Genomic DNA, 24,053 nt, shown 5'->3' with positions numbered 1-24,053 from the left:
AACTACAATTCCTTTCTTCTTCCATCTTACTACTTCTATCACATTCTTCCCCTGCTAGTACTTCCTGTGTTTTTGGTGGACTTCAACCAAATTCAACTTCCTGTCTCTTGGAAATGTTAAGAGAGGTGAGGCAGTAAGAAGGACCAGATGGTTTCACAGATGTGAACGTACAGTAAATTCACGTTTCACGTTCACATTCACGTTTACTGTCAACTTATCAGCTGTTTTTGTACAAAACACCACAACAGGAAGTTGCCTGGAGTCTGCAGGCAAGTAGGCTCATTAGCTGTCTCCTCTGTTCTTCTGTTTTTTTGCTTATTTTCTTTGGAGGGTTTGTAAGTGGTCCTAAAAGGGAAATGACTTTATAATGGTGTGTGGACAGGATCGTCCCTGAATGATAAACCGTTTCTTCACTATAACAATGGATAGTTGGAATCAGCCTGTCGAGAGCACTTCTGGGTAGCTGCCCAGAAGGACTCTCTGGACAGAATGTGCTGTTCTGTTCTCAAGGTCTCTCAAGTGACTCCACTGCAGGGTTTGCAGTCCACTCTGTCATACTGTTTTCATGTTTTATTTTTCTCTGCACCTTGAGCAATGCAATGGTATTGAGCTCTCTGGCTCTGTCGCCGCAGAGGAAAGCTGGCAGTAGATTTCATTTTTATGGTATTGTCATATTCCACTTATGTTCATCTATTTTTATACCTCCATGCTGTTGATGGCCATGGCTAGAGGCATTATGTCTTTGGGATTGTTTCGGGATTGTACATTACTCTGCCATCCATTCATTAGTCCATCCATTCTAATAAATTTGAGATATTGTTGATAGCTTCTAAATGTTCTTTACATCTGCAACAACCTTTCACTTGGACTAAACTGATTAGATTTTGGTGCACATAGTAACCCAAAAAAAGCCTCATAAAATACACACATGTCACACTTGGTGTGATTGTGTTCAATTTAGTTTTTGTTTATATAGCACTGAATCACAACAAGTCACCTGAAGGCACTTTATATTATAAAGTAAAGACCCTAGAATAATACAGAACAAACCCCAACAGTCAAATGAGCCTCTATGAGGAAGCATTTGGTGACAGTGGGAAGGAAAAACTCCCTTTTAACAGGAAGAAGACAGGACAAAAGACAACTCATTTATGCCATATTCACTGGAAAATCTATGTAATTCAATGATGATTGATAATACTTTATAAACCACAGATTCAAAGGTGAACATTACTTCCTCTTCTTTATTTTGGCTGCTCTGTTTGGAGGTCGCCACAGGAGATGACCTGCCTGACACTAGGCTCCCAATGTATCCAGACTTGGGACCGGCAGTAGGAGTACAGTGGCTTGTGTCCCACAACCGAGCCCTGGAGCTATATTCAGAGGTCAACTTTAGTGCATCATCATGCTGTTGGCCATTATTCACCAAAGCCTCAGAACAGAAGTAGAAGAAATGTCCAGATTTTTCATCATTTTGAATTTGTGAAACTAATATTCGGTGCCCACGTATTACATGTCTTTGAAGCCATCTTTACATGTACAGTGGGGCAAAAAAGTATTTAGTCAGCCACCGACTGTGCAAGTTCCCCCACTTAAAATGATGACAGAGGTCAGTAATTTGCACCAGAGGTACACTTCAACTGTGAGAGACAGAATGTGAAAAAAAAATCCATGAATTCACATGGTAGGATTTGTAAAGAATTTATTCGTAAATCAAGGTGGAAAATAAGTATTTGGTCACCTCAAACAAGGAAAATCCCTGGCTCTCACAGACCTGTAACGTCTTCTGTAAGAAGCTTTTCTGTCCCCCACTCATTACCTGTATGAATGGCACCTGTTTGACCTCATCATCTGTATAAAAGACACCTGTCCACAGCCTCAACCAGTCAGACTCCAAACTCCGCCATGGCCAAGACCAAAGAGCTTTCGAAGGACACCAGGAAAAGAATTGTAGACCTGCACCAGACTGGGAAGAGTGAATCTACAATAGGCAAGCAGCTTGGTGTGAAAAAATCAACTGTGGGAGCAATCATCAGAAAATGGAAGACATACAAGACCACTGATAATCTCCCTCGATCTGGGGCTCCACGCAAGATCTCATCCCGTGGGGTCAAAATGATCATGAGAACGGTGAGCAAAGATCCCAGAACCACACGGGGGGACCTGGTGAATGACCTGCAGAGAGCTGGGACCAAAGTAACAAAGGTCATCAGTAACACACTACAACGGCAGGGAATCAAATCCCGCAGTGCCAGACGTGTTCCGCTGCTGAAGCCAGTGCATGTCCAGGCCCGTCTGAAGTTTGCCAGAGAGCACATGGATGATACAGCAGAGGATTGGGAGAATGTCATGTGGTCAGATGAAACCAAAGTAGAACTTTTTGGTATAAACTCAACTCGTCGTGTTTGGAGGAAGAAGAATACTGAGTTGCATCCCAAGAACACCATACCTACTGTGAAGCATGGGGGTGGAAACATCATGCTATGGGGCTGTTTTTCTGCCAAGGGGACAGGACGACTGATCCGTGTTAAGGACAGAATGAATGGGGCCAAGTATCGTGAGATTTTGAGCCAAAACCTCCTTCCATCAGTGAGAACTTTGAAGATGAAACGAGGCTGGGTCTTCCAACATGACAATGATCCAAAACACACCGCCCGGGCAACAAAGGAGTGGCTCCGTAAGAAGCATTTGAAAGTCCTGGAGTGGCCTAGCCAGTCTCCAGACCTCAACCCCATAGAAAATCTGTGGCGGGAGTTGAAAGTCCGTGTTGCTCGGCGACAGCCCCAAAACATCACTGCTCTTGAGAAGATCTGCATGGAGGAATGGGCCAAAATACCAGCTACTGTGTGTGCAAACCTGGTAAAGACCTATAGTAAACGTTTGACCTCTGTTATTGCCAACAAAGGTTATGTTACAAAGTATTGAGTTGTATTTTTGTTATTGACCAAATACTTATTTTCCACCCTGATTTACGAATAAATTCTTTACAAATCCTACCATGTGAATTCATGGATTTTTTTTTCACATTCTGTCTCTCACAGTTGAAGTGTACCTCTGGTGCAAATTACTGACCTCTGTCATCATTTTAAGTGGGGGAACTTGCACAATCGGTGGCTGACTAAATACTTTTTTGCCCCACTGTATTTTTGGATTTACATGGCTGTAAAGTGCAACTTGACTTGTTGGCAGAGGCGGTACTATATAGGAAGATTATATAAAGACCAACACTACAAGAGAATATAAATGTTTGCTTTCTTCCTTCTATCTTGATTTATTCCTTTATCAGCCACATTTCTGATTGAACACATGATTATGGATTGGGTTTCCGGTGACTAATAAATGCTTGAGGATTCAACTATTTTTCATTGCGTCTTTCTGGTGATATGAATCGGGCTCGCCTGAGCTTATCAACTGACCCTGTGCAAAACCTCATATAGCATTTCGCTTCACTGCATCCCAGCCACGAGTGCAACTTCTAATCTGCCTGTTGCTTCTCCAGATAAGTGAAGTTTTAGCTATTGTGCAGTGTAAACAGCACTGAATATTAAAAGACAGTCTGACATTTTAAGAACGCCCAGAGACACAAGAGGACACAAACATATACTCAGCCAAGTTATCTTGCAGAACATCTTCAAGAGTTTCTTGCACAATGTTTCAAAGAGAAAGCATTTCCTCTGAAAACGGGTTAGTGCTAAACCCAGTAGAAACAAGACCTTTTAATCTTCTCCTTGAGTCAAAAATGAAGACAGCGATGGTATTTTAAACGTTTCCTGTGAGTTCTCCGTAGCCTGAGAAAGCACTACTGGTTTGCTTTGAATCAAAACAAAGACGGCCCATCAGCAGGCCAGCAATTAATTTCCACCATTTGAAATATTAGAGAGCTGAGGAAGTAGGACAGTGCACTCTCTGCTACACAGACTGTTTCTCCAGCCAGGTATAACAATAATTCCTTGCTGTGGTTTGAGCAACGAATGGTTAAAAGGCTGTTGAGTGTTTTTGTCATTCGCTTTCTCTAAGAACCAGACCAAAACGCATGGACATGTTGCTTTTGTGTCACCACTTTTCCATTTTTTTGTGTGTGCAAAATCAATGCCAAAGAAAGCAAATTTTCATCTTCAGAACATTGGAAAAGCTGTAGCATAGCCTGTTTAAATTTGATTTGCTACAGCCAATAGCGTGATAGTGATCGCCAACAATAGATTCAGATTGGCCAAAAAATGAGTTACACACAGCGGCTTTTCACACAAAGAAACATTTTTGTATTGACAGAAATAAACACAAAGAAAATAATTGTTTGTGAAAGAAGGGAAAGTACAAAAGAGAATAGCAATTAACTGCTGTTGTGAGGAGGGCTATTTTTTTTCCAGAGCCGGGATGGGAAGCTTGGAGGAAAGCAGACAGCAGACTTTAAACAAATCAGCCTGATTGGCTGTGCTGATGTGTCCCTAAATGACAGGGTAGATAGTATGGAGAGACCTTGCTTTCATGAGTTATTAAGACTGTGGCCAATTCCATTTGTATCACACAGGGAAGGAGCCGTCAGCGCAGCACGTACACCACTACTACTGAGGCTTATGTATTCAAAGTTAATTACAGTTATTATGAATTTGAGTTATCTGTGTGGTTATGTGTTTGATCTCTCCAGCCAAACCAGTTTTCTGACCTGCGGTCTCCCTACACGAGTGATATTTCATTTCTCAGTGCCAATTTCAAATAAAATCTGAAACTACTGTGGTATTTATTGTGTGATAATAATTTATTAAATATTTAGTGATCATTAATAATTTTACAAAGCAAGAAATCGTATTATCAATTTTATCCAGTCTTATTATTCTGTGGTTTGAAAAAGACCTGAAAATGAAGTACTGATGTACACACAAAAAGCTTTTCAACAGGTTTTATACTAGAACACGCACACAAATGGTTTTATACTATATTGCACTCAAATCTCTTCTATTCAGATAGATGCACACAATTTTTTTTTATTCATAGCTAAAACATCTCAGCCTAGTCTGATATCAGGTTTTATCTTTAAAAAACACACATGCAGTCATTTGCATTACATTTGAGTAAAGACTAAATACATAATTTACATATTTACAGATGAGATTTCTTTCTTCAAAAGAGGTTTATTCTCACTACTCACAAGCTGCAGGGCATTGGAGCCCGATCAATAGGACTCTTAGGACAGATACCAATATTTGTCAATTAAAATAAAAATAAAAATCCAATATTTCTTATGCCATTTTTCTTCTTCTTTTAATGACATGAAACATAAACAGATTTCCATAATATTTATTTGTAGTTTTTTTATTTATGTTTCACGCGATTCTGCTCAGCTGGTTGTTGTGTCTGTGGCATTTCAAACATGTGTGCTGCCAAGGGAAGCTGGTGAACAAACTATGCAAAGTCAACACCCATAATAATATTGATGATTGAAGGGTGTTTCTCTTATTTATAGATGTCAGTACAGATGGATATCAGCCGATTATATCAGCAGTAAAACTATACCTAGATTTTTCTGTTTCCTCTTTAAATTTGTTGGGTTGACTTTTGTTGTTGGTGCAGTACAGTATCAGTACACTGAATTTAATAGGAAGAATTGAACTGAATAGCTAGTGGTCAGATAATTGTTTGAGATTTTTTCTTTTAAAATATTTGCCTTATTAATGCTTAATAAAGATTAATTACACATTATTGAAAGAATTATTACTAATGCTTTAACTTAGTTGCAAAAAAACTTTTCAGCTACTTTCTTACAGGCAGTGTTCAGAGGCATTAAGGATGCTAAAGGTGGAAAGATGAATGTGACGGGTTGCCTTCAGTGCAGATAGTCTTCAAATCCACGCTTTAATTATTACAGATTTAAAGGTTTATCAGCTGAAAAGGGTCGATGATGCAACTTTGTGTTCTCTTTGTCCACTGCCCTCTACACATATTTCAGTTCCAGTTAAGCTATTTCATCATACTTGATGGACAGGAGCAACATATTTGCTTTATGAGTATAGCAGATCTGTCAAGCTGCCAGTCACCCACTGCTACAGCTAGCTGACTGATTGATTTAGATGCAACTTCCCTTGAGAGTGACATTGTTGTGTCAATGACACCGTCCCTTATTTGCCTTTGCATTTTCCATCCATCTGTTTTACCTGTCTCAATCTCTCTTCATATGTAACCCTCATGCACCATTTTTCTTTGCCTTCATCCTTGTAGTCTTTGCCATGACCCCCCATTGACTGATAAAGGAACAGAACAGAAGAGTGATACAAAAGAGTGATATGCTCATCAACAGTAATCAGTGGGCTTGTTAGGTCTAATTCTGTAAATGTCATCCTAACTTTAGTGCTGTGATTACAGTGTACAATCCTTTAACTGAAGAAGCTATCGATTGAGATCCATTATTCTGCTGACGTAAAGCAAAAACATATTTTACATCTGCGTCTTTCTTTTTCAAACTGAAGGTACTGTCAGGTGAACTTCTTGTAGGTTGGAAAGGAGCTTTTTCACAGCAGAGCTTGTTATTTCGACACCTGTTTCCTAGAAAGACTGTTGCTGTGGTGTGAACCTGATGGCCCAGCGGGGGGTAAATGACATTGCTTGAGCAGGGAGGCAGTCACTCCGTCTTCTTATCTGCTCTGCCTGCAAGCTGCTGGAATACAGAGCTGCAATGGGTAGCTGGGGGTAGACAACATCAGCAGCTGCGAGGACGAGCAATGACTCACTTCCACGGTGCCCTTATCTTATGATGTATGCGAGCAAGAGCAGGTATGGCATACATCAGCTTCAACTGCATGGGTATAATATATATATATATATATATATATATATATATATATATATATATATATATATATATATATATATATATATATATATATATATATATATATGCAGCTCCAAGTGTGAAGATGGGAAACATTTCCAAAGCCTTCAGCTATAAAATTATTCTGCTCACCCTTTTAAAAAGTATCCTTTTTGTCATCCTTCTGTACTTTGTTCAGAGCAAATCATTATGGCTTACCTTTAGACACAAAGAAAACTCATGGATAAAACCAGAAGGTAGTACTGCGAGAGCATTATCTTTAAAGATCAACATTTCTTTCACCCTTTAGACATTGGCGTTCTTTTTTATCTGCAGGTGAGTGTTGATCCAAGTGACTTCACAGTGAGGAATACTATTTTCTGATAATATAATCCCTCCTGTGGTCCAGGCCCGGCTGCGTATCTCTTATATCCATGTCCCTCCCCGTGAGAGCCTCCTAGTTTCCGGGCTGAATGTCTCTCTCATCCTTATCGTTTCTTCCATATTGTGATTCCAATGCACAGGAAGGATGGGAGGATGGACAATGAGTAGAGTGCTGCTGTAATGTCTGATTGAAACAGGAAGTTTAAGAAGTCATTCCAATTAGTTACATTTTTCTCATGATTATACCGCTTTGTTGAGGTAGAAATGTTGACATTTTGTGAGCTGCTGCAATTTTGTATTTTCTTCATATTCACAGCAGGTAATTACAATATAGCAACATAACAATTTCACACAATCAGAGAGGTTTAAATGAGTTTTATTTTTATAATAATTCTGCTCTTTTACAATATTTCAGCCAGATAATGAAAACAGTGAGATAATGTTGACTTCTAGTCATCTCACTCAGTTTTCTTTCTTTCTCTGTCTCTCTCCATTTAGTTAGCAGAAGTCAGTGGATGAGGTGGGCTGTTCTCCATAACCCATTATGGATATCAACTACTGGCTATTTACCCATCTCAAAACATCCTGTCTGAAAGGCTCCTGCTCCATAACACCTCCCTGTGTTTGAGCTGGGACGCCTGGGACTCACAGGCTGTGGACATCATGACACAGATGGACTACAAGTACAGCCTGCTGGGCTCCACGGTGGAGGACTACCGCAAGAGACCGCTACTCCTGCAGGTGGATGAAACACCTATGAACCTGTTTGCAGTTCTGCAGGTAAAACGGGATCTACCAAGACGATGGAGCAACCTGGGGTGGTTCCGAAAGATCCGTGTCTACAGCTTCCTGTTTGGCCTGGCTGTCATGTTCCTCATCACGGCTTCATACATTCTGACTGGGGACAAAAAGGGCCTTCTCCTCACCCCTTCTCCCTATCACTTCAGCAGCCTGGTCAGCCCAGGACCTTTAACCTTTAATCTCTCCTCGGTCAAGGATTACATACATATTAAAATGGTGGTCAAATCCATTGCATCTAAGGTGGAGTTTCAGAGCAGTAGACAGCTTCCGGAGCTTAAAGCACTGGTTAAGAGTGAGCCACATGTGAGTATCCAAATTATTCTATATATTCTTTTTCCAATTTAACACATGGACTTTGGCTTTGAATATCAAATGCTATCACAAAATTGATTTATTTAAAACTGATTAAATTCATACTTCAGTAATATATAACTATTTATATTACTCCTTTAATCAGCCTGAAGAGCCTTGTGCTATAATTAAATGTGTTGAAAAGGTGATTGAAATCAGCATTCCTGCCTACATGCTGTCTACCCAGGGCTGAATACGGCTACTCTGGTGTAATTCCCCATTGGCTACAGTGTCTAATTTAATTCATAAGGAGATAAACCTGCACTGAAATCCTTCTATAACTCTTTATGCCAAACCAGATAATTACATAGGTCCCCTTAAGCTCAAAGCCATCCCGAGGTCCTTCAGTATGTTGGCCTTGAGGCTTTCTTACTGTTCGTCTCACCTCAAAGCTTAGTTCAATTAATTGCTAATCGTAATGATAATGGCTTGTGCTTGGGCTATTTGCAATATAACTAATTTCTTATTGAACAACCTAATGAATTAGAGAGAGTGGCTGCAGGACAATCAATACTGCATCTGTGGATGGATCCGGCATTAATTGTCCTTAAAGTAGCCACGTCTTACAAAGTGCAAGCAAGTCATAGTGGCGTGATTATTTGCTGCCTTTGATCAACAAAAAGAAAAAAATAGCATCTTAACAATGTGAATGAATGCATGCATGCTCATGTGTAGTGCTACCAGAAAGTGTGAGATGAGATTAGAGGTTAATCTGGTTACAAAATTACCAGAATGAAGGTTAACATTTTGTGAGTTTGCACCTCCACACTTACTCAACAATGAATTTGAAGCTCTTTTTGTGAGTGTGAGGGTGGGTAATGGATTTGAGTTAGATTGTTTTTAATGGCCACAAATTGCAATGTTCCCTTCTGGCCAAATCAGTCCCTCAAACACAATTCAGTTAATGTTCGTTTTAGTTGTTCAAGACCAGACTGAATGCAAAAAAGCCTCCAGAACAAGGAAAAAGGTGTGAATGGCTGGACTATGTGGCTGAGCATCAGCAGTACAGATATGATAGAGCATAGGTGTCAAACTCTGGCCCGCGGGCCAAATTTGGCCCGCAGCCTAATTACATTTGGCCCGCGAAGCCATACCAAATTACTATTAGAGCTGGCCTACTGGTATTATACAGCTAATATATATATTGTTTAGTATTAAGCTTTGCTTGTTCCATATTCAGTTTTTCAGCAAAACGTGTTTGAGTCCATAAGAAAAGATTCATTCTTATATCTGGAGGAATAAATATATTTCAATAAATATTAACGTTAGCCCGCGACTTTGTTCCAGTTTTGAATTTTGGCCCACTGTGTATTTGAGTTTGACACCCTTGTGATAGAGTGTGCTGGTGTTTATTGGAACATTGCTCGACAAATTTAGCATGAAGCCACTTGCTTGTGTTTCAAATTTATTATAAGTCTGATCTGCCAGAGACCATATTCTAGCTGCACAAACTTGTCATGAACGCACACAGTGCTTGCCTAGTCCTACCACAATAATGCTCTGTAGGCTATACAAAAAACCCCAAACATATTCATCTTCTACCGTGCGATGATAATTGAGAGTTTACAGTTTTGCGTGAAATGTCTAAATGGCCTAACAGACTGATGCAACCTGCTTTCTCTGCATTCACAGATGTTTTCTGTTATCCCTCGCAAATTTCTGCCTGGTGTCAAGAACCCCTGCTGGTATGTGGAATACACTGGGAATATCACTTCCGACCCATACAGGTCAAACTTATATGGACGCTATTCGCGGCGCTTCAGAACAGTTTTCCAGCACTTGAGGAACACTTTCCACGAACATTTGCTTCATCACAACAGGAAACTCTACCGCATGCGGTGCCTTCCTTATTTCTATATCATTGGTCAGCCAAAGTGCGGCACAACAGACCTGTATGATAGACTAAAGCTGCACCCGGACGTGAAGTTCACAACTTTCAAAGAGCCACACTGGTGGACCCGCAAACGTTTTGGTAAGTAAGGAACACGTAATTTTGAGCGGTACGGGAGCCCAGCCTGGGACCATGACATATGCTAAGCTCAAGTCACTGTCATTATTTTGGCAGTGAAATAGCCTCAGTGGACCCCACAAAACCACTAAGTGACATAATATTGAAATTGTCTATACTATAACTATCATCATATTGTTAGATGTGTGAATTGCACAGTTTCTGCATATTTTAGTAGGTCATTTCAGTTCTTTGGGTATTGACTGACAATAATGTAAGACTATAAGAGTAAGACTTTTCTGAAACAAATACACATTTATGTATTTGTTTTTACATTTCTGATCCATATAGTTCAGTTTCCGGCTGTCTCAGATTTTCTACCAATTTCTACCCCGGCTGTCCAGTATACTATGTATCTATATTAATATATTTTATATTCCCAAGTAACCTTGGGCAAGATACTGAACCCTGATGCCCCTGATGTTTGTGTGAATGTTAGATAAAAGTGCTCTTAGTGAATGTGTGTGTCACTGGGTGAATGAGACTTATAGTAGAAAGCGCTTTCAGTGCTCAAAATTAAGAAGAAAGGTGCTATATAAGCTTTTCCCAGTGCAATTACAGTATAATTACAGGGAAATTAATACTCAAAACAAAAGCACTACAATTAACAGAAACTGCTAATTTTCTGCCTGAGAGTTGACCCAGATCAACATCCCTAATTGTATATTTACAATCTTTATGCAGCAATTTGAATTATAACCATTCCCTGTTTCCCTCCTGCATACTTTTACACCTTCATTAGACTTATACCAGTGCAACTTTCTCATCTTGGTATGTGTGGTTAAGCTTATGTGCTAACAAAGCTCATTAACAGCTCGACTAGAACTATACGCAGAAGGATCTAGATTAACTGTACTTTACTGTCATCTGTGACATAGACTTTTCTCTGTGGTAGAAAGCACTTGAAAGGAACATAAAAACAACCGAAGCTTCTTCAGGCACACTGAACCCACGCATGCTGTTATTTTGCACTTGTTTAGCACGTTAATGTTGCAGTCGCTCCTTGCGACACATCTCTCTACCGTGAAATTTGCTTCCCTCAGCTTCTAGGTGCATCATTTGGGCTGTTCCCACTGTGCATAAATTTGAATTTTATACTCTCCTTGAAAAGAGTAACAGAGCAATTATAGGTTTATTTAATTACACAACAAATCTTTCCATTTTATGATAGAGCTGTTGCATAAAGGCAATTAAAGTTGTTACTTCTTATTGGATAGAACATTGAATAAATAATGAATAAATAGTGAAAATACTGGCCAATTTCATGGAGAGTTTAACACTATCTGTTAATATATTGGCTTGTTTGTTTAGACACACACAAATTACTGCCAAAATTCCGGCTTATAATTTTGGCACTCAAGGCGTTTGAACAGGTGGTAACTCGAACAAGTCATTTGCACAAACAAAGAGAAAACCCTGTGCGTCAAGAAGTAAGAGCCGCCTCGCAGCAGACATCTGGGTCGTATGGCAGTTCTAACAGTGTGGCTGACATTGTGGTGTTCTTCCTCCACGAGCATCTGTGATGTAAAAAGAACCACCACACCATCACAGATGGGAATAAAAGCTACGCAAGACCCGGGAGTGAGACTGAATGCACCTCATGTGAGAAGAAAACCCTCTGGACACCCTTAAGTTGAATGTTAAATTGCTTGTTTGGTTTGATTTAGTGATTTTAGACACCATGAAGGCTTTACTCTATTTCCTCTTACATCTGAAATATTTTTAATTACAAATTTAGCTCATAATAAGGCTTGTAGTAAAAATCGTAAGTAGGCCAAGATTTCTTTTTCTCTCTTGCATTGTTGTCTCTAAACAAGCAGATCATCATACCTATGAGGGTTTGTTTTGTTTCCCTTTGATACTGAAAGAGTCATTATGACTCATGAATAATGGGAATCCTTCATCAGCCCAGGATGCGGACATCAGCGAGTGAGTCAGTGCGTGTGTCTCACTAATGTGTGCCTGAAATAAAGAAGTACAAAGCCCAGCAGTCAAACTGTAGGGCAACGATCTGCCTTTTGACCGATGGCTCTGTTTTCAGTTCTGATTTCAAAATCAAAAGTCAATAACACAACAACTTTATACTGAATTTTGTATATGCAGTGCTCAGATTATTTCATAATTATATTTTAGTAAATGAAGCTACGCTATAACACGAGTGCAATACGAGCGCTCAATTTTCACCGTGATTTCTGGGGATGGGGCTATTCTTCTGCTCAACAACGACTGACTTGACATTTTATTTTTCCAGCAGCTGTCTGTCTAAAAGGTTACTTAATGATTTGAATAAATTCACTCATGGCTTTGGTGTACTCCTTGTTAAGGGCACTACATACAGTACTGGCCACAATCTTTGGAAAAAAAAAATCATCCAAATTCTCACCACAAATATCAAAAGAGGCTTAAGTGTCACAGCCAAATCTATCCCTTTGAAGTTTATCCAGTTGCTGACTATGCCCCTAATCCTTTCGAGTCTCACAAAACCTAATTGGTGGATTGATCAGTCTGCATGCAATACTTATTTTAATGTGTTGGGTTTAGTTTGAGTTGATAATTATTTGAGGCTCGTAAAGCTGTGGGTTGTGGATGAGTTGTTTGCCTTAATTTGTCTGCCTCATGCTCCGTGTTTTCTGCTGCTTGTGATGTTGCATAGCAGCAAATGCAGTTATATCCCGAGGACACAGGTCCCCCTCAGTTACTGTCCCCCCTCGTTTGGTGCGCTTTCATCTTTGCTGTCACTTTCTTTCTCTCCATTCCTTCTAGTCATGAACTTCGGGCTGCTAATCAGCACTTTTCTCTTAAGACATCCTTTGAAAGCTCTCAGAATTCAAATGGTCTTGTTTTGTACTTATTTATTTCGATCCCCCTCGAGGCGCTGCTCGGTCGATGCAGTAAAAAGGTGATTTGATGCGATCCGTGCTACATAACTTTCTTGGAGGAGCATTTTGAATCTTAAGCGCATGTGTGTGTTGTGTACAGTTCCCATCAAGAAACACAGCCTATTTGAAAACTGCTCTATGCTTAATTCATATGAAACAGCACAGCGATGGGGAAAAAAAAGAAAAGCACTGAAGCAAGACTCGCCAGAGCCATCACACCTCATACAAGTGTGACCGTTCTGGATGAGTAATGATGCAGACTGGGTGTTTGGAGAGTTTACTTGAGTTTTCTAATCATGTTTTTCCTTCTAAGAAAAGGTGTTTTAATAGGACACCATCAAAGCATCGCTGAAAGTAACAGCCGCCTGAGTTACCTCATTATCCTTATGCTGCACGGATACTCCCAAGTCCTAAACCGTATCTCCACGATAGCCTACTAAATTATAATTATAATGTGCACCACAGCAGCTAAGATGGAAAACACATTTGCTAGTCCTGCATTTTAAGGATTAACTTGACATTGGCCTTTAATTGGAAACACGAGAAAGTGAGCAGAGACAGTACTCCCTGCTGAATTTGGATTGGATCTTTACTTGGATTTTATTAGGTCATCCTGCAGTCAGGACAACAACAAAGCCCTAATGACCCCCTTTAGTGTGAGCACAGAAACACATGTAGAGAAACAAGAAGGCGGGACTGAAAACACACCCACTTTTGCTTCTAGAATCCCATTTAAAGCCAACGCATCCACTCCAACAGCTTTTTAAGTGTAATAACTTAGCAAAAAATTCTAAAATATCCCTGCCTAAAGTCAACGTCTTTTTCTCTGTCAGGTATCATTCGTCTCAGTGAGGGCTTCCATGATCGATACCCAGTGGAAGACTACTTGGACTTGTTCGATCAGGCTGCTTACCAAATCCAGGGCAACCTCACAGCAAATACCAGCCGATCCAGCCAACCAGATATGATCATAGGTAAGTGAGATGACAACCAGCTCCCATTTGTAGAAATGAAACTATTATAACATATATTATTGCAACACTTCGAATTAAAATTTATTGAAGCATTTTCTAACTGGGCTCTGCACCACTAGTTGTTAGTCAGTGTGGATAACACGGATAATTATCGTCTTAGTAACATATTGGGACCGAGATTTATAAAATAGACCATGGGCAGCATGGTGGTCTTTACAGTAAGAAGGTCCTGGGTTCAAATCCACCATCTGGTCCAAATCTAGTTTAATTTCCGGGTGGTTGAAAATTCACTCTGTGTCGTTTCTACTTGGTGCTACTGTAACTTGCTAACAAAGGCTTTAAAAGTTCTACAATGGAAGATTATAAGCTTTAGAATTAAACAGTCACCACAACTGAATACCTACATATACTGTAGTTGCCCTATGCCTACTGCACAGCAGCCTCCAGTGGATGTGAGCAACATTACCTTCCTGGTTTATGTCCCATTGCAGTAATTTAATGGATCTAACAAGGACTGCCAAAGAGCAGGGAAAGGTCATAAAACCTGGTACCCATTGCTCAGATGATTAGCAGCCATGTGATATAGGTACTAACCACTTGGCAATTGGTTTGTCACGCATTATGCAAAATGCTGGGAGCAGGAGCAGAGATTTAGAAGTGGAAGTTTCGCAAGCAAACAGAAATGACTTGAGTGCAACGATATAGAGGTTCGGTTAGAGGACAAGATGTCTGTGCGGGCAGCAGTCCATCTCAGGGCAGACATACAATTTTGCGCAGTAGAGGAACAAATCTATGTGGTTTATTTGAGTCCAAAGGCAAAGTTTTGAAGTGGACTGTTGCAATATTTGAACAAGAAAACAAGAACTGATGCTCTCAAATGAAATGTCTCTTGAATAAATACACCGTGAGTAATATGAGGTGATAGGAGCAGGTATAATTCAAACGAATCATACCTTGATCCAGTTCAAATCTAACTGTCATCAAAACCTTCATATTCCAAAGTGACCCAGCTACATTTTGCATTTAATATGAACTAAGATTGCGCAGAATGCAAACACTGAATATCATATTCTGCCTTTTGTGCTGTGCAAGCACGGTAAATCAAACTTTGAGTTGCACATTATGACAGGAAGCTGCATATCAGCATTTGCCCACACAAAAAAATACCCAACTATTACAGACTGATTATCGTCAGAATAACATGTTTTTGGGTAGCTAAGCCAACAAGATACAGGCGATAGTGTGTAAAACATTGCGTGACTTCTTGCTAATCGCATCTCTTGGTAGTTTTCTAAGCGGAAACATTTCCTGTTGAGTGTAACCTCTGTCTTCCTGTTTTCTTTCACACCTTCAGGGAACAGCTATTGTTCCCCACTCTCTACTGAGAATCTTATTAATTACTCGGGTCATGTATCTGTTGTGATCCATCTATAGAACGTGGTCCAGCAGCATTCTGTGCCCTCGTCGGGCTGCAGCCAATAGCATTGGGCCTGGGGTGACCTGACACTCACTTTAAACTTCGCTTGTAATCTTGTGTCCAATATTACAAAACTACTATTAAAGCAGCAGGTAGTGAGGATAAAGCATGGGGCTGCTCTGTAGCAGCCACTTTCACTTCAGTGAGGGAAGGTATTTCTAAACGAGCTAGTGACTCAGCCTTAAAGAGAGGCTCTAACAGCTTAATAATACTGGACTTCCTTCTGCCTCACTTAGCCACTTCACTGAAGTGCTGTATAAGGGAATCATTGTTTTGTGTGCGTGTGTGTGTGAATGTATGTGTGTGTGTGTGTGTGTCAGGACAGCAATAATACCCGCAGTGGGGTGGTGAAGTCTTACAAACCTCCTTCCTCTATCTGCATATCCTGTCTCCAGCCTCTCTGCAACTATCTGTTTCTGTCTTTTCCCCCCCTCCATCGCTTAAACACCGTGTCAAAGAAATTGCTCGGTCGCAAAGAAAAACTGATTTCAATTTTCAACAACAGGCTTTTCACACTTGGCTCGCTGCATTGGGTGCAGCTTAGCATGTTGCACTGTTTTGTTTGCGATTTCAAATAAATAATCCTAGTTAGAGGGGTGTGGGGGAGCAAAACCCCACTCAGTATTCACACGATGCCCTGGGAGAGCCCAGCACGGCGCAGGCCTATGGCCAGGATCTTGGGCTTCGGATTCTTTTCAACCCCCGGCCAAGACCCAGCCACTATGAAACACCAGAGAGACCAGTCTGGCTCCTGCATTTGTCTGTCCTGTACAGCCCTCCTTCTGGACCAAAATGAGCCCTTTTAATGGATACAGAGACCTTTAAATAGACTTGATCACAGTGTGTATCATTTTAGGTGTTAACAGCATTAACAGTGATCCTGTTTCGCTCTCACCGTTTTCATTGCAAAAAAATAGGCCCTGGCTATCGTCCCTTTTTTCTGAGGAAGGGAGGCAGATAAGGCTCCTGTTGTGTTCCTTCCAAATACAGCTTTGCTTCACAGATAAGAGGATAATGAAGGCGCAGACAGTCTAATGAAACCAGGATATCATTTCTCAGCTTGGCTTGATAAAGTTTATGGTCCTAAATTGTTTGAGAAACAATGTCCTCTGACTTGGTATGAGCACCAGTCTGGACAAGGATTTGAAGACTGCAGTCATTGTATTATTTAGCTTCCCTCGCTGTTTGTCTTTTTTTCTTTTTCTTTTCTCCCATTGAGCACTTGCTTTAGAACATCTCATTTTATTGAATTTGCTTTCATGTTTTACTTCAAGCTTTAATTTAGAGGCTGTATGTTTCAAGTTCTAATAAATCTCTGAAAATCAGATAAAATCATAACAACGTGCGATTTGAATCTCAGACAATCATTTGCAGGTAATGACAAACTAAAACGGAAATGAAAAATGAAAATAGGCTTAAAAATAGTTGCAAAAACAACAACAACAGTTGTTTTCCCAATACATGCCCATTATTTCTTAATAACCAAACTGTTTATTTTGTATTACCCACCATCTAAAACCCAACTTTCAGTGATTAATAACATTTGGCCAGTTTACATTTAAGCCAAACAAGATACCAAATTCTGTTTGTTTTTTTTTAAATATCAATCAACATCACATTTTACAATAAAATATGTTTATGGTGATAAGAATAGTAACGCTAAAATAACAATACAAAAGTGTATTAGTATGATGTTTTTATGTTGTTGTAGATTATTAGGTGTAAGATAGCATATATAACAGTAATTTGATGTAATTTAACAGGGATCCTGTACTGTGTATATTTGGTAAAAATATACAAAAAACACAAATAATGAGCCTTACACTAAAAACTAAAAGTGTCTGTGACTGCACAATATTTTTGTGTATGTGTGCATGTTTTTACTTGAAGCACTGTGGCTGTATTTTCCAGGAGAAGCCAGCGCATCCACCATGTGGGATAACAACGCTTGGGTATATTTCTATGACAACACAACAAAGGGAGAGCCTCCCTTCCTTATCCAGGACTTCATCCATGCCCTGCAGCCTGATGCCCGCTTTATTGTCATGCTCAGGGATCCAGTGGAAAGGTGGGAGAAATCTGCTTTGCTAGCGATGATGCAGATCTAGTTCTGATGTGCATGTCTTTGCACCCCTATCATAAGTGTTTACACTGCTGACACAGACAGACATTTTCCAGGTTCATAAGAAACAAAAGACCTGTTGTCACAAGAGATGTGTTGACTTTTCCTCAGACAGGCTGCCACAAAAGTATCATTATGATGCCTTTATCAGACATGTGGAGACCTTACAGCTGAATGCCTGTGTGATAATGTGTTTAGACGGGGGTGGGGAGGGTTCTTAACGCTGTTAATGTTGATTTTTACTTCTGAGAATGCCTAAGCATGCTCTGTAATTGCTTCTGTCTGTCAAATCGTGGCCCGTGGAACCTCTCCCCCTGAAACAATTCTAGGAAAAAATGAGTTGCATGCTCAATTAGATTAGCTGTGTCATTTTTATTAGGTGAGATCTGTTTACACCCTGTACCGCATTTCCTCTATACGATCTTACATTTCAAACTAAATTGCAACTTAGAGTTTATATGGATCATTGTCGCCACAATTCCCTTTTCATTCTCATTTGACAGGAAGCAGCAGAAACATGTTTTCAGTCATAGAGTCAACCATTAAGAACTGAGTTGAGTTCACTGTGAATATTTTTGGTTGACTTAAAAAAAAAAGCCTAAATACAAAACATTAACAGATTGACTGGAAACTACAAAATACCAAATTGTAGGTCCTAATTTGGACATCTGGGTTTCTCTGTAAAGGCCTGTCAATTCTGGAACCCATTACTGACTGATCAAATTAATTACAGAGAGAAATGTTTCACAAGGGCTGGCTGAAAGCAAACAAGAGTAGCAATTTTTAGTAAATTGAAACCCAAATGATTATTTTGATTCATTTAATTGTCACTTAATCAGGCAGCTTAATTAAAATCGAAATATCTTTTTTCATTTTAAGAGAGAACAACAGAAGTATAATGGAAGCACTAAGATGACAGAGATAAGAGTCAAGACCAGCGCCAGCATCAATAAACATCTGGCTGGCTTAACAAGCTAAAAGAATTTGCTGTCAGAGGAGGCTGAGGCACTGGGGATTCCTCTTGCTGGACCAATATGATGACTGTCTGCAGTTTAATTAGGAGACATATTAAAAATACCAGAGAAGAAGAAATATAGCTGTAATATTACAGCTTGTAAATGCTTGAAGACAAAAACCTGAAACATAATGAGGTGTCTTTTCCATGTTCAAATTTGTCTCTTGTCTTACAGGCTGTACTCTGACTACCTTTACTTTGGTAGTGCCAATAAGTCTGCAGAGGATTTCCACGAGAAAGTGTCGGAGTCACTGCAGTTGTTTGAGGGGTGCCTTACGGAGTTCACAATGCGCTCCTGTGTGTACAACACCACCGTCAACAACGCCATGCCAGTGAGTGTTCCCCGCCTCCTGCTTTTGTCTCAAAGCCCCGCTGAAAAGCGGCACTTAGTGACCAGTTTATTAGCTGGTGGGAACGAAGAAAGTAAGAAAAGACAGATGGAGAGAAGTCCGTGCTTCATTAGCAAACGCTAAAGTTCGCAGGACAGACTTAATGGAAAGGATTGGCAGCACTGTAGGACCACTGAGCAGTTCAGCACCTCAAGCCTCTTTGTGTACTACAAAAGCTTGTTTACCATTCCTGTGAACTTGCTTCTTACTCATGGACCACGTATTAGTGCCAGCCAGTGCCCGGGCCGGTGTTAGGTCAGCTTTTCTCATAGCACCCTGAGGCAGACTGTGTGAGATGGGGATGAGGATTGTCCTCTTTTGGCTTTCCCCTTATGCTGCCTTGTATTTAGAGGTTCTCCAACCGTCTTTATGGCCCTTCATGAGCATGTTTGCTCTCTAGCGATGGCCTAATTGTTCATCCGCAAATATCTATAAGAGTTATTAGCCCATGTGAGAAGCATTACAGCTGTCCCTACAGCAGACTCTCATGCCTGTGGTTTCTTGATAAAGGTTTTAGAGCTTGGATTAGTGTCTTAGAGAAAAAAAACAAATAAACCCCAGCATGAGAACACGACTGACCTAAACTGTTGTACCAAATTGATTTAACAAAGAAGGAATTGCTGAGCTGGCTTGTAATCATCGATTCTAAATGGCCTTTCAATTTTCGCTAAAAAGGCGAAAGGACATTGTATTGTGTGCACACCTACTGTTCTGCAGTGAACTGTCACAAAGGAATCCAAAAATCAATTTCAACAAGGGTTAGGCTACGAGCAAATGCTTTGATGAGATCTCACAAAAGATCAGGGTGCTCATTTATTTCTGGGGTTGATGAATTGTGTAGTGGTTTAATCTACGTCTCAAATAAAACCTCAGAAAATTAAAAGAAACGTCTATCCTGTGTTCCCAGAGCCCAAGTTGAGATCTTTAACATACTTGTTTTGACCAGAAAATAATTTAAAGATTATTAAAACTTTAGATTATTTCAATTTGCACTTTTACAAAAGAGGGAAAATCACCTTATTATGATGCAAAACTCAATTGAAATACTATATAATGTTTGGCCGTAAAGTATTTAGTTTGGTTGTGATGATGATGCAGGTTTCCCTCTTTCTTATCTCCCTCTATCACGTCCAATAATAAACACTACACATTTACATGCCTACACAGCATCTAGCATCACCGAGCCGAATTCATGGAGAAGACAAAAAAGAAAGCAGTTAAAATTTCCTCCTTCTGGCCTTCCCTCCCTCCACCTGTTTATCTCCTTAAAGAAGAGGATGCATGCACCACTTTGCTAAGAAAAAGCGCCTTGCATAGGAATTTCTCATCTCATGTTGACTTTCTTCTTCTGTGCCCTCAGGTCAGATTGCAAGTTGGCTTATACATTGTGTACTTAATGGACTGGCTGACCATCTTCAGCAGGGAACAAATTCTGGTCCTAAGGTTGGAAGACCATGCCTCTAACAGGAAATACACAATGCATCAAGTCTTCGAGTTCCTTAACCTGGGTAAGTGAACAAGTGAGTAAGTGTAGTCATGGGGACTCTGATCAGTACAGTTCCAAACAGTGCCCTAGATACATACAAATATGGATATGTAGTGTAGCGGTGATTGTGATTATTAGAAAAACGAATGCGCTGACCTAAAACCTGTGCAAACAAATGTCACTTTAAAATGGCACGCAACAATATAATTAAAATCTGTCGATGCAGAATACGGGAGTATAAAAATCTCCACTTAGGAGTAATCGTGAACAGTTTACCACACATGCACACAGGTTTGAGTGTATGAATATGACAGCCAAAAACAGCCCCTTCCAGCTTTGTGGAAGCTTCCTTATCTGAACTCACTGGTTTATCCCACAGTGTAATTGCCCCAAAGCTCAGACTTAGCTCTTCAAAGAGCTGCCAACACCATCTAAGGTGTGATTACCTTCCAGAGAATCTTTTGCCTTTCTCACTATTTTGTTCCATTTGTTTAGTGCTGCATCAAAATAAGTGGACCAGAACGAGGGGGTGTGAAAGAAATGTTTCTGTGTTTTTCACAGGGCCGCTGACAAAAGAAATTGAGTCAGAAATCACAAGAAGCCCGGCGTCAAACACCAGGAGGCCAGCTGACAAAAACCTAGGACCCATGCTGCCCATCACTAAAGACATCCTGCGGGACTTCTACACGCCGTTCAATGAAAAATTGGCCAAAGTGCTGCAGAATGACTCCTTCCTCTGGGAGAATAACTCTAAACTCTGAACATCCCAACATCACAACTCTTGTTATTTTAGAAAAAGAAAGAAAGAAAAAAAAATACCACTGATGTGTCAACCAGCCCCTTTGGACTTCATCTCTCTCAAGTGCCCATTAAAAAAAACAAAACAATAAAATCTATGTTTTTTTATTTAAATTATTTTTTTAAGTTATAAAAGCAGAGATGAATCAAAGATAGAAAAATAGCACAAGCAAGTGTGGTGGTTTTGTGTGAGAGTGTGTGAGAGAGAGTTGAGTTGTTCTTGGCCCTGATTGTTGTTGTTGTTGTTGTTGTTGTTTTTTTAACCAGATGTACAAAAATTAAATAGTGAAACTGAAGATATTACGTTGTCTCTTTATGTTTAATTAATTTAAAGAGGAAGAAGTCCGACAGGACTGAAAGATGAGATGAGATCTACTAGTTTTGGTCCTTTTCTTCCAAGATAGCTATACTCAGAGAGACAAATTACTTTGATTTGTACTGTTTATCAGAAGGATTGTAAATATGGCATAGTGAACCGAGCTTGTAGGGCCACAATGGATTAGTGAAACAACAGCGCCCTCTACTGTGAAGAAGGTGTAACTGCAATCTTAAAATTGGCCTCATTCAAGACTAAAAGGTTAAAAACACAGATGTGAAATAGAATATATGTTATCCTCAAAATTTAAGACAATGGTTTATCTTATGTTAAATGTTAGCAGAGATTTTAACAGAAAATTAAAAAAAATAGTTTCTGAATTAAATTGAAGGACTTATTATCTGGCAGATGACTTCCTGCCAGATAGTTATATTGTATTATGCATAATAGTCCATGTGGTATGAAAGATTTCCTGTATCTGTTTTTGTTGCAGCAGAGTTTAATCAGTCTGTTAGAGAAGGTGCTCTGCTGCCTGTACGGTAAGAGGTGCAGAGAGTCAGGATAATCCATAATGGATAACAGTTTGTTCAGTAACCTCCTCTCCATCGCAGCTTCTGGGCTGGGTCTGTACAGTCACAGACCAGCCTACCTCATTAGTTAACCAGTGCTGGAGTCACTACCTCCTTTGCTGCTCCCCAAGTAGATCTCAGCAAAGTACAGTACACTGATCACAGCAGACTGATAGAAAATCTCCAACATTTTGCTGTACACATTGAAAAATCATCTCTTCCTATAGAAAAGAAAGAAGAGCCTGTTCGTACCTTTTTGGCATACAGCCTCTGTATTGGTTCAGCCTGCTGCTGACATGGATGTCCAGGTACTTCTCCGCCACATCAGCATCCTGGTCCACAAGCTCTATAGCTGTCCTCTGTCCTTTATTTGCATCCACAAGACAATTTCTTCAAGACCACTCCACAAAATTATCCACTAGTGCTCTGTACTGCTCCTCATTCCACTTCCAACCTCATCCAACCACTGCGGAGTAATCAGAGTATTTCTGCAGGTGGCATGACTCAAACTTACAAAGGAGTTCTGAGGTTTGCAAGGTGAGCAGGAAGACAGCACAGTCTCCTGTGGAGCTCCTGTACTGAACATCACCAAATCATACAGAGCACTGCCCAGTCTTACATGCAGTCTGTCTTGTCGGGTCATCAGTAATCCATAAGCAGCATGTAGACGATTGCAATGTCCACTCCTCCACTTTTGGATTTTCTCTAGGGCAAAAAAAAAAAATCTTTTAATAAGTGGTGCTGAATGAGTCACCGCTTTGCCAACGTCTGGAAGAAGGCCTAAACTGTTGCCCCCAGGGCGAGGGAAAATTGATTGATAGCATTGTTTATTCTTGGACTTCTGTAGCTGCAGAGTGTTGCTAAAACACATAGCTCAAATTAATTTAACAATGCAAATCATTTCACAGTTTATACAGAAGCACACCTACAAAGGAGCAAAATGTTACCAGAAAAATTCCCCCCAAAAACAATATTTCACGTCTTTAAAACAATGTTGCATGACTTCAATTACGAAAATATGAGACTGTGAAAATGAAATTCGAGCACAATCTATTCTCTACACCAGAGGGCAGACAAGACTTAACTATACCTAATTGTAACTTAGATTTTAGCAGGATGTTTAGTAAGTTACAGCAGTACAATTATTAACGCCATCATTAATGAGAATATTATTATTAAACATTGTGATACTTTAAGAAAATGTACCTCAATTTTGAATATGGGTTAAAAAAACAGAACAATCATGCAGTAATTTTTCTTTCCTGACAATATTTATAGTTTTCCATCTTAACTTCAAGACAACCTGACCCAAATAGCTATGAGAAACTTGAGCTTAACAGTTTAACGACATGAGATCTTCTACTTCTCGCTGCTGTTTTTCAAAAGGTAATGCAGCCCTTTCACTCTGCAATGCCAAAGTGCCAGCAATTTTGGCTACTTTATCCTCACTGAAATCAAGACAATCTGAATGGAAAAATAGCGACTCCAAGTCATTTGCATACTGTGTTTAGAGTTGGATGTGTATATGACTGGCTGAAGGAGTTTGGCTTTAGTGAGAGCCTCCAACCAATTTCAGTTGTCTTTGAATTCACAAATATTATCAAAGTATCTTTCATCCTAATCTGGAATACAGATTACAGTGACCGAGAAGAAACTGAAGAAGAGACTTTCTGAAATGCACA

General features: G+C 39.8%; 1 protein-coding gene across 1 annotated transcript in view; it reads left to right on the top strand.

Moving 5' to 3' along the window:
* The window catches only part of chst15b (carbohydrate (N-acetylgalactosamine 4-sulfate 6-O) sulfotransferase 15b), a 42,293-nt gene extending 20,511 nt beyond the window's left edge, over positions 1–21,782 (top strand). Inside the window, exons 2-8 of the mRNA XM_006791066.3 lie at positions 7,685–8,290; positions 9,971–10,310; positions 14,059–14,199; positions 17,588–17,744; positions 18,989–19,145; positions 20,563–20,710; positions 21,250–21,782. Of these exons, the coding sequence (XP_006791129.1) occupies positions 7,850–8,290; positions 9,971–10,310; positions 14,059–14,199; positions 17,588–17,744; positions 18,989–19,145; positions 20,563–20,710; positions 21,250–21,449 (1,584 nt within the window). The 5' untranslated portion in view covers positions 7,685–7,849 and the 3' untranslated portion in view covers positions 21,450–21,782. The remainder of the gene's footprint in view (positions 1–7,684; positions 8,291–9,970; positions 10,311–14,058; positions 14,200–17,587; positions 17,745–18,988; positions 19,146–20,562; positions 20,711–21,249) is intronic.
* The last annotated feature ends 2,271 nt before the right edge of the window (positions 21,783–24,053 follow it).

This window comes from Neolamprologus brichardi, chromosome 8 (assembly GCF_056152115.1).
Source record: "Neolamprologus brichardi isolate AB-2024 chromosome 8, ASM5615211v1, whole genome shotgun sequence".
Taxonomy (NCBI): Eukaryota; Metazoa; Chordata; class Actinopteri; order Cichliformes; family Cichlidae; genus Neolamprologus; species Neolamprologus brichardi.
Note: the sequence above shows the minus strand (reverse complement) of the source record. Positions and strands in the feature narration are given on the sequence as shown.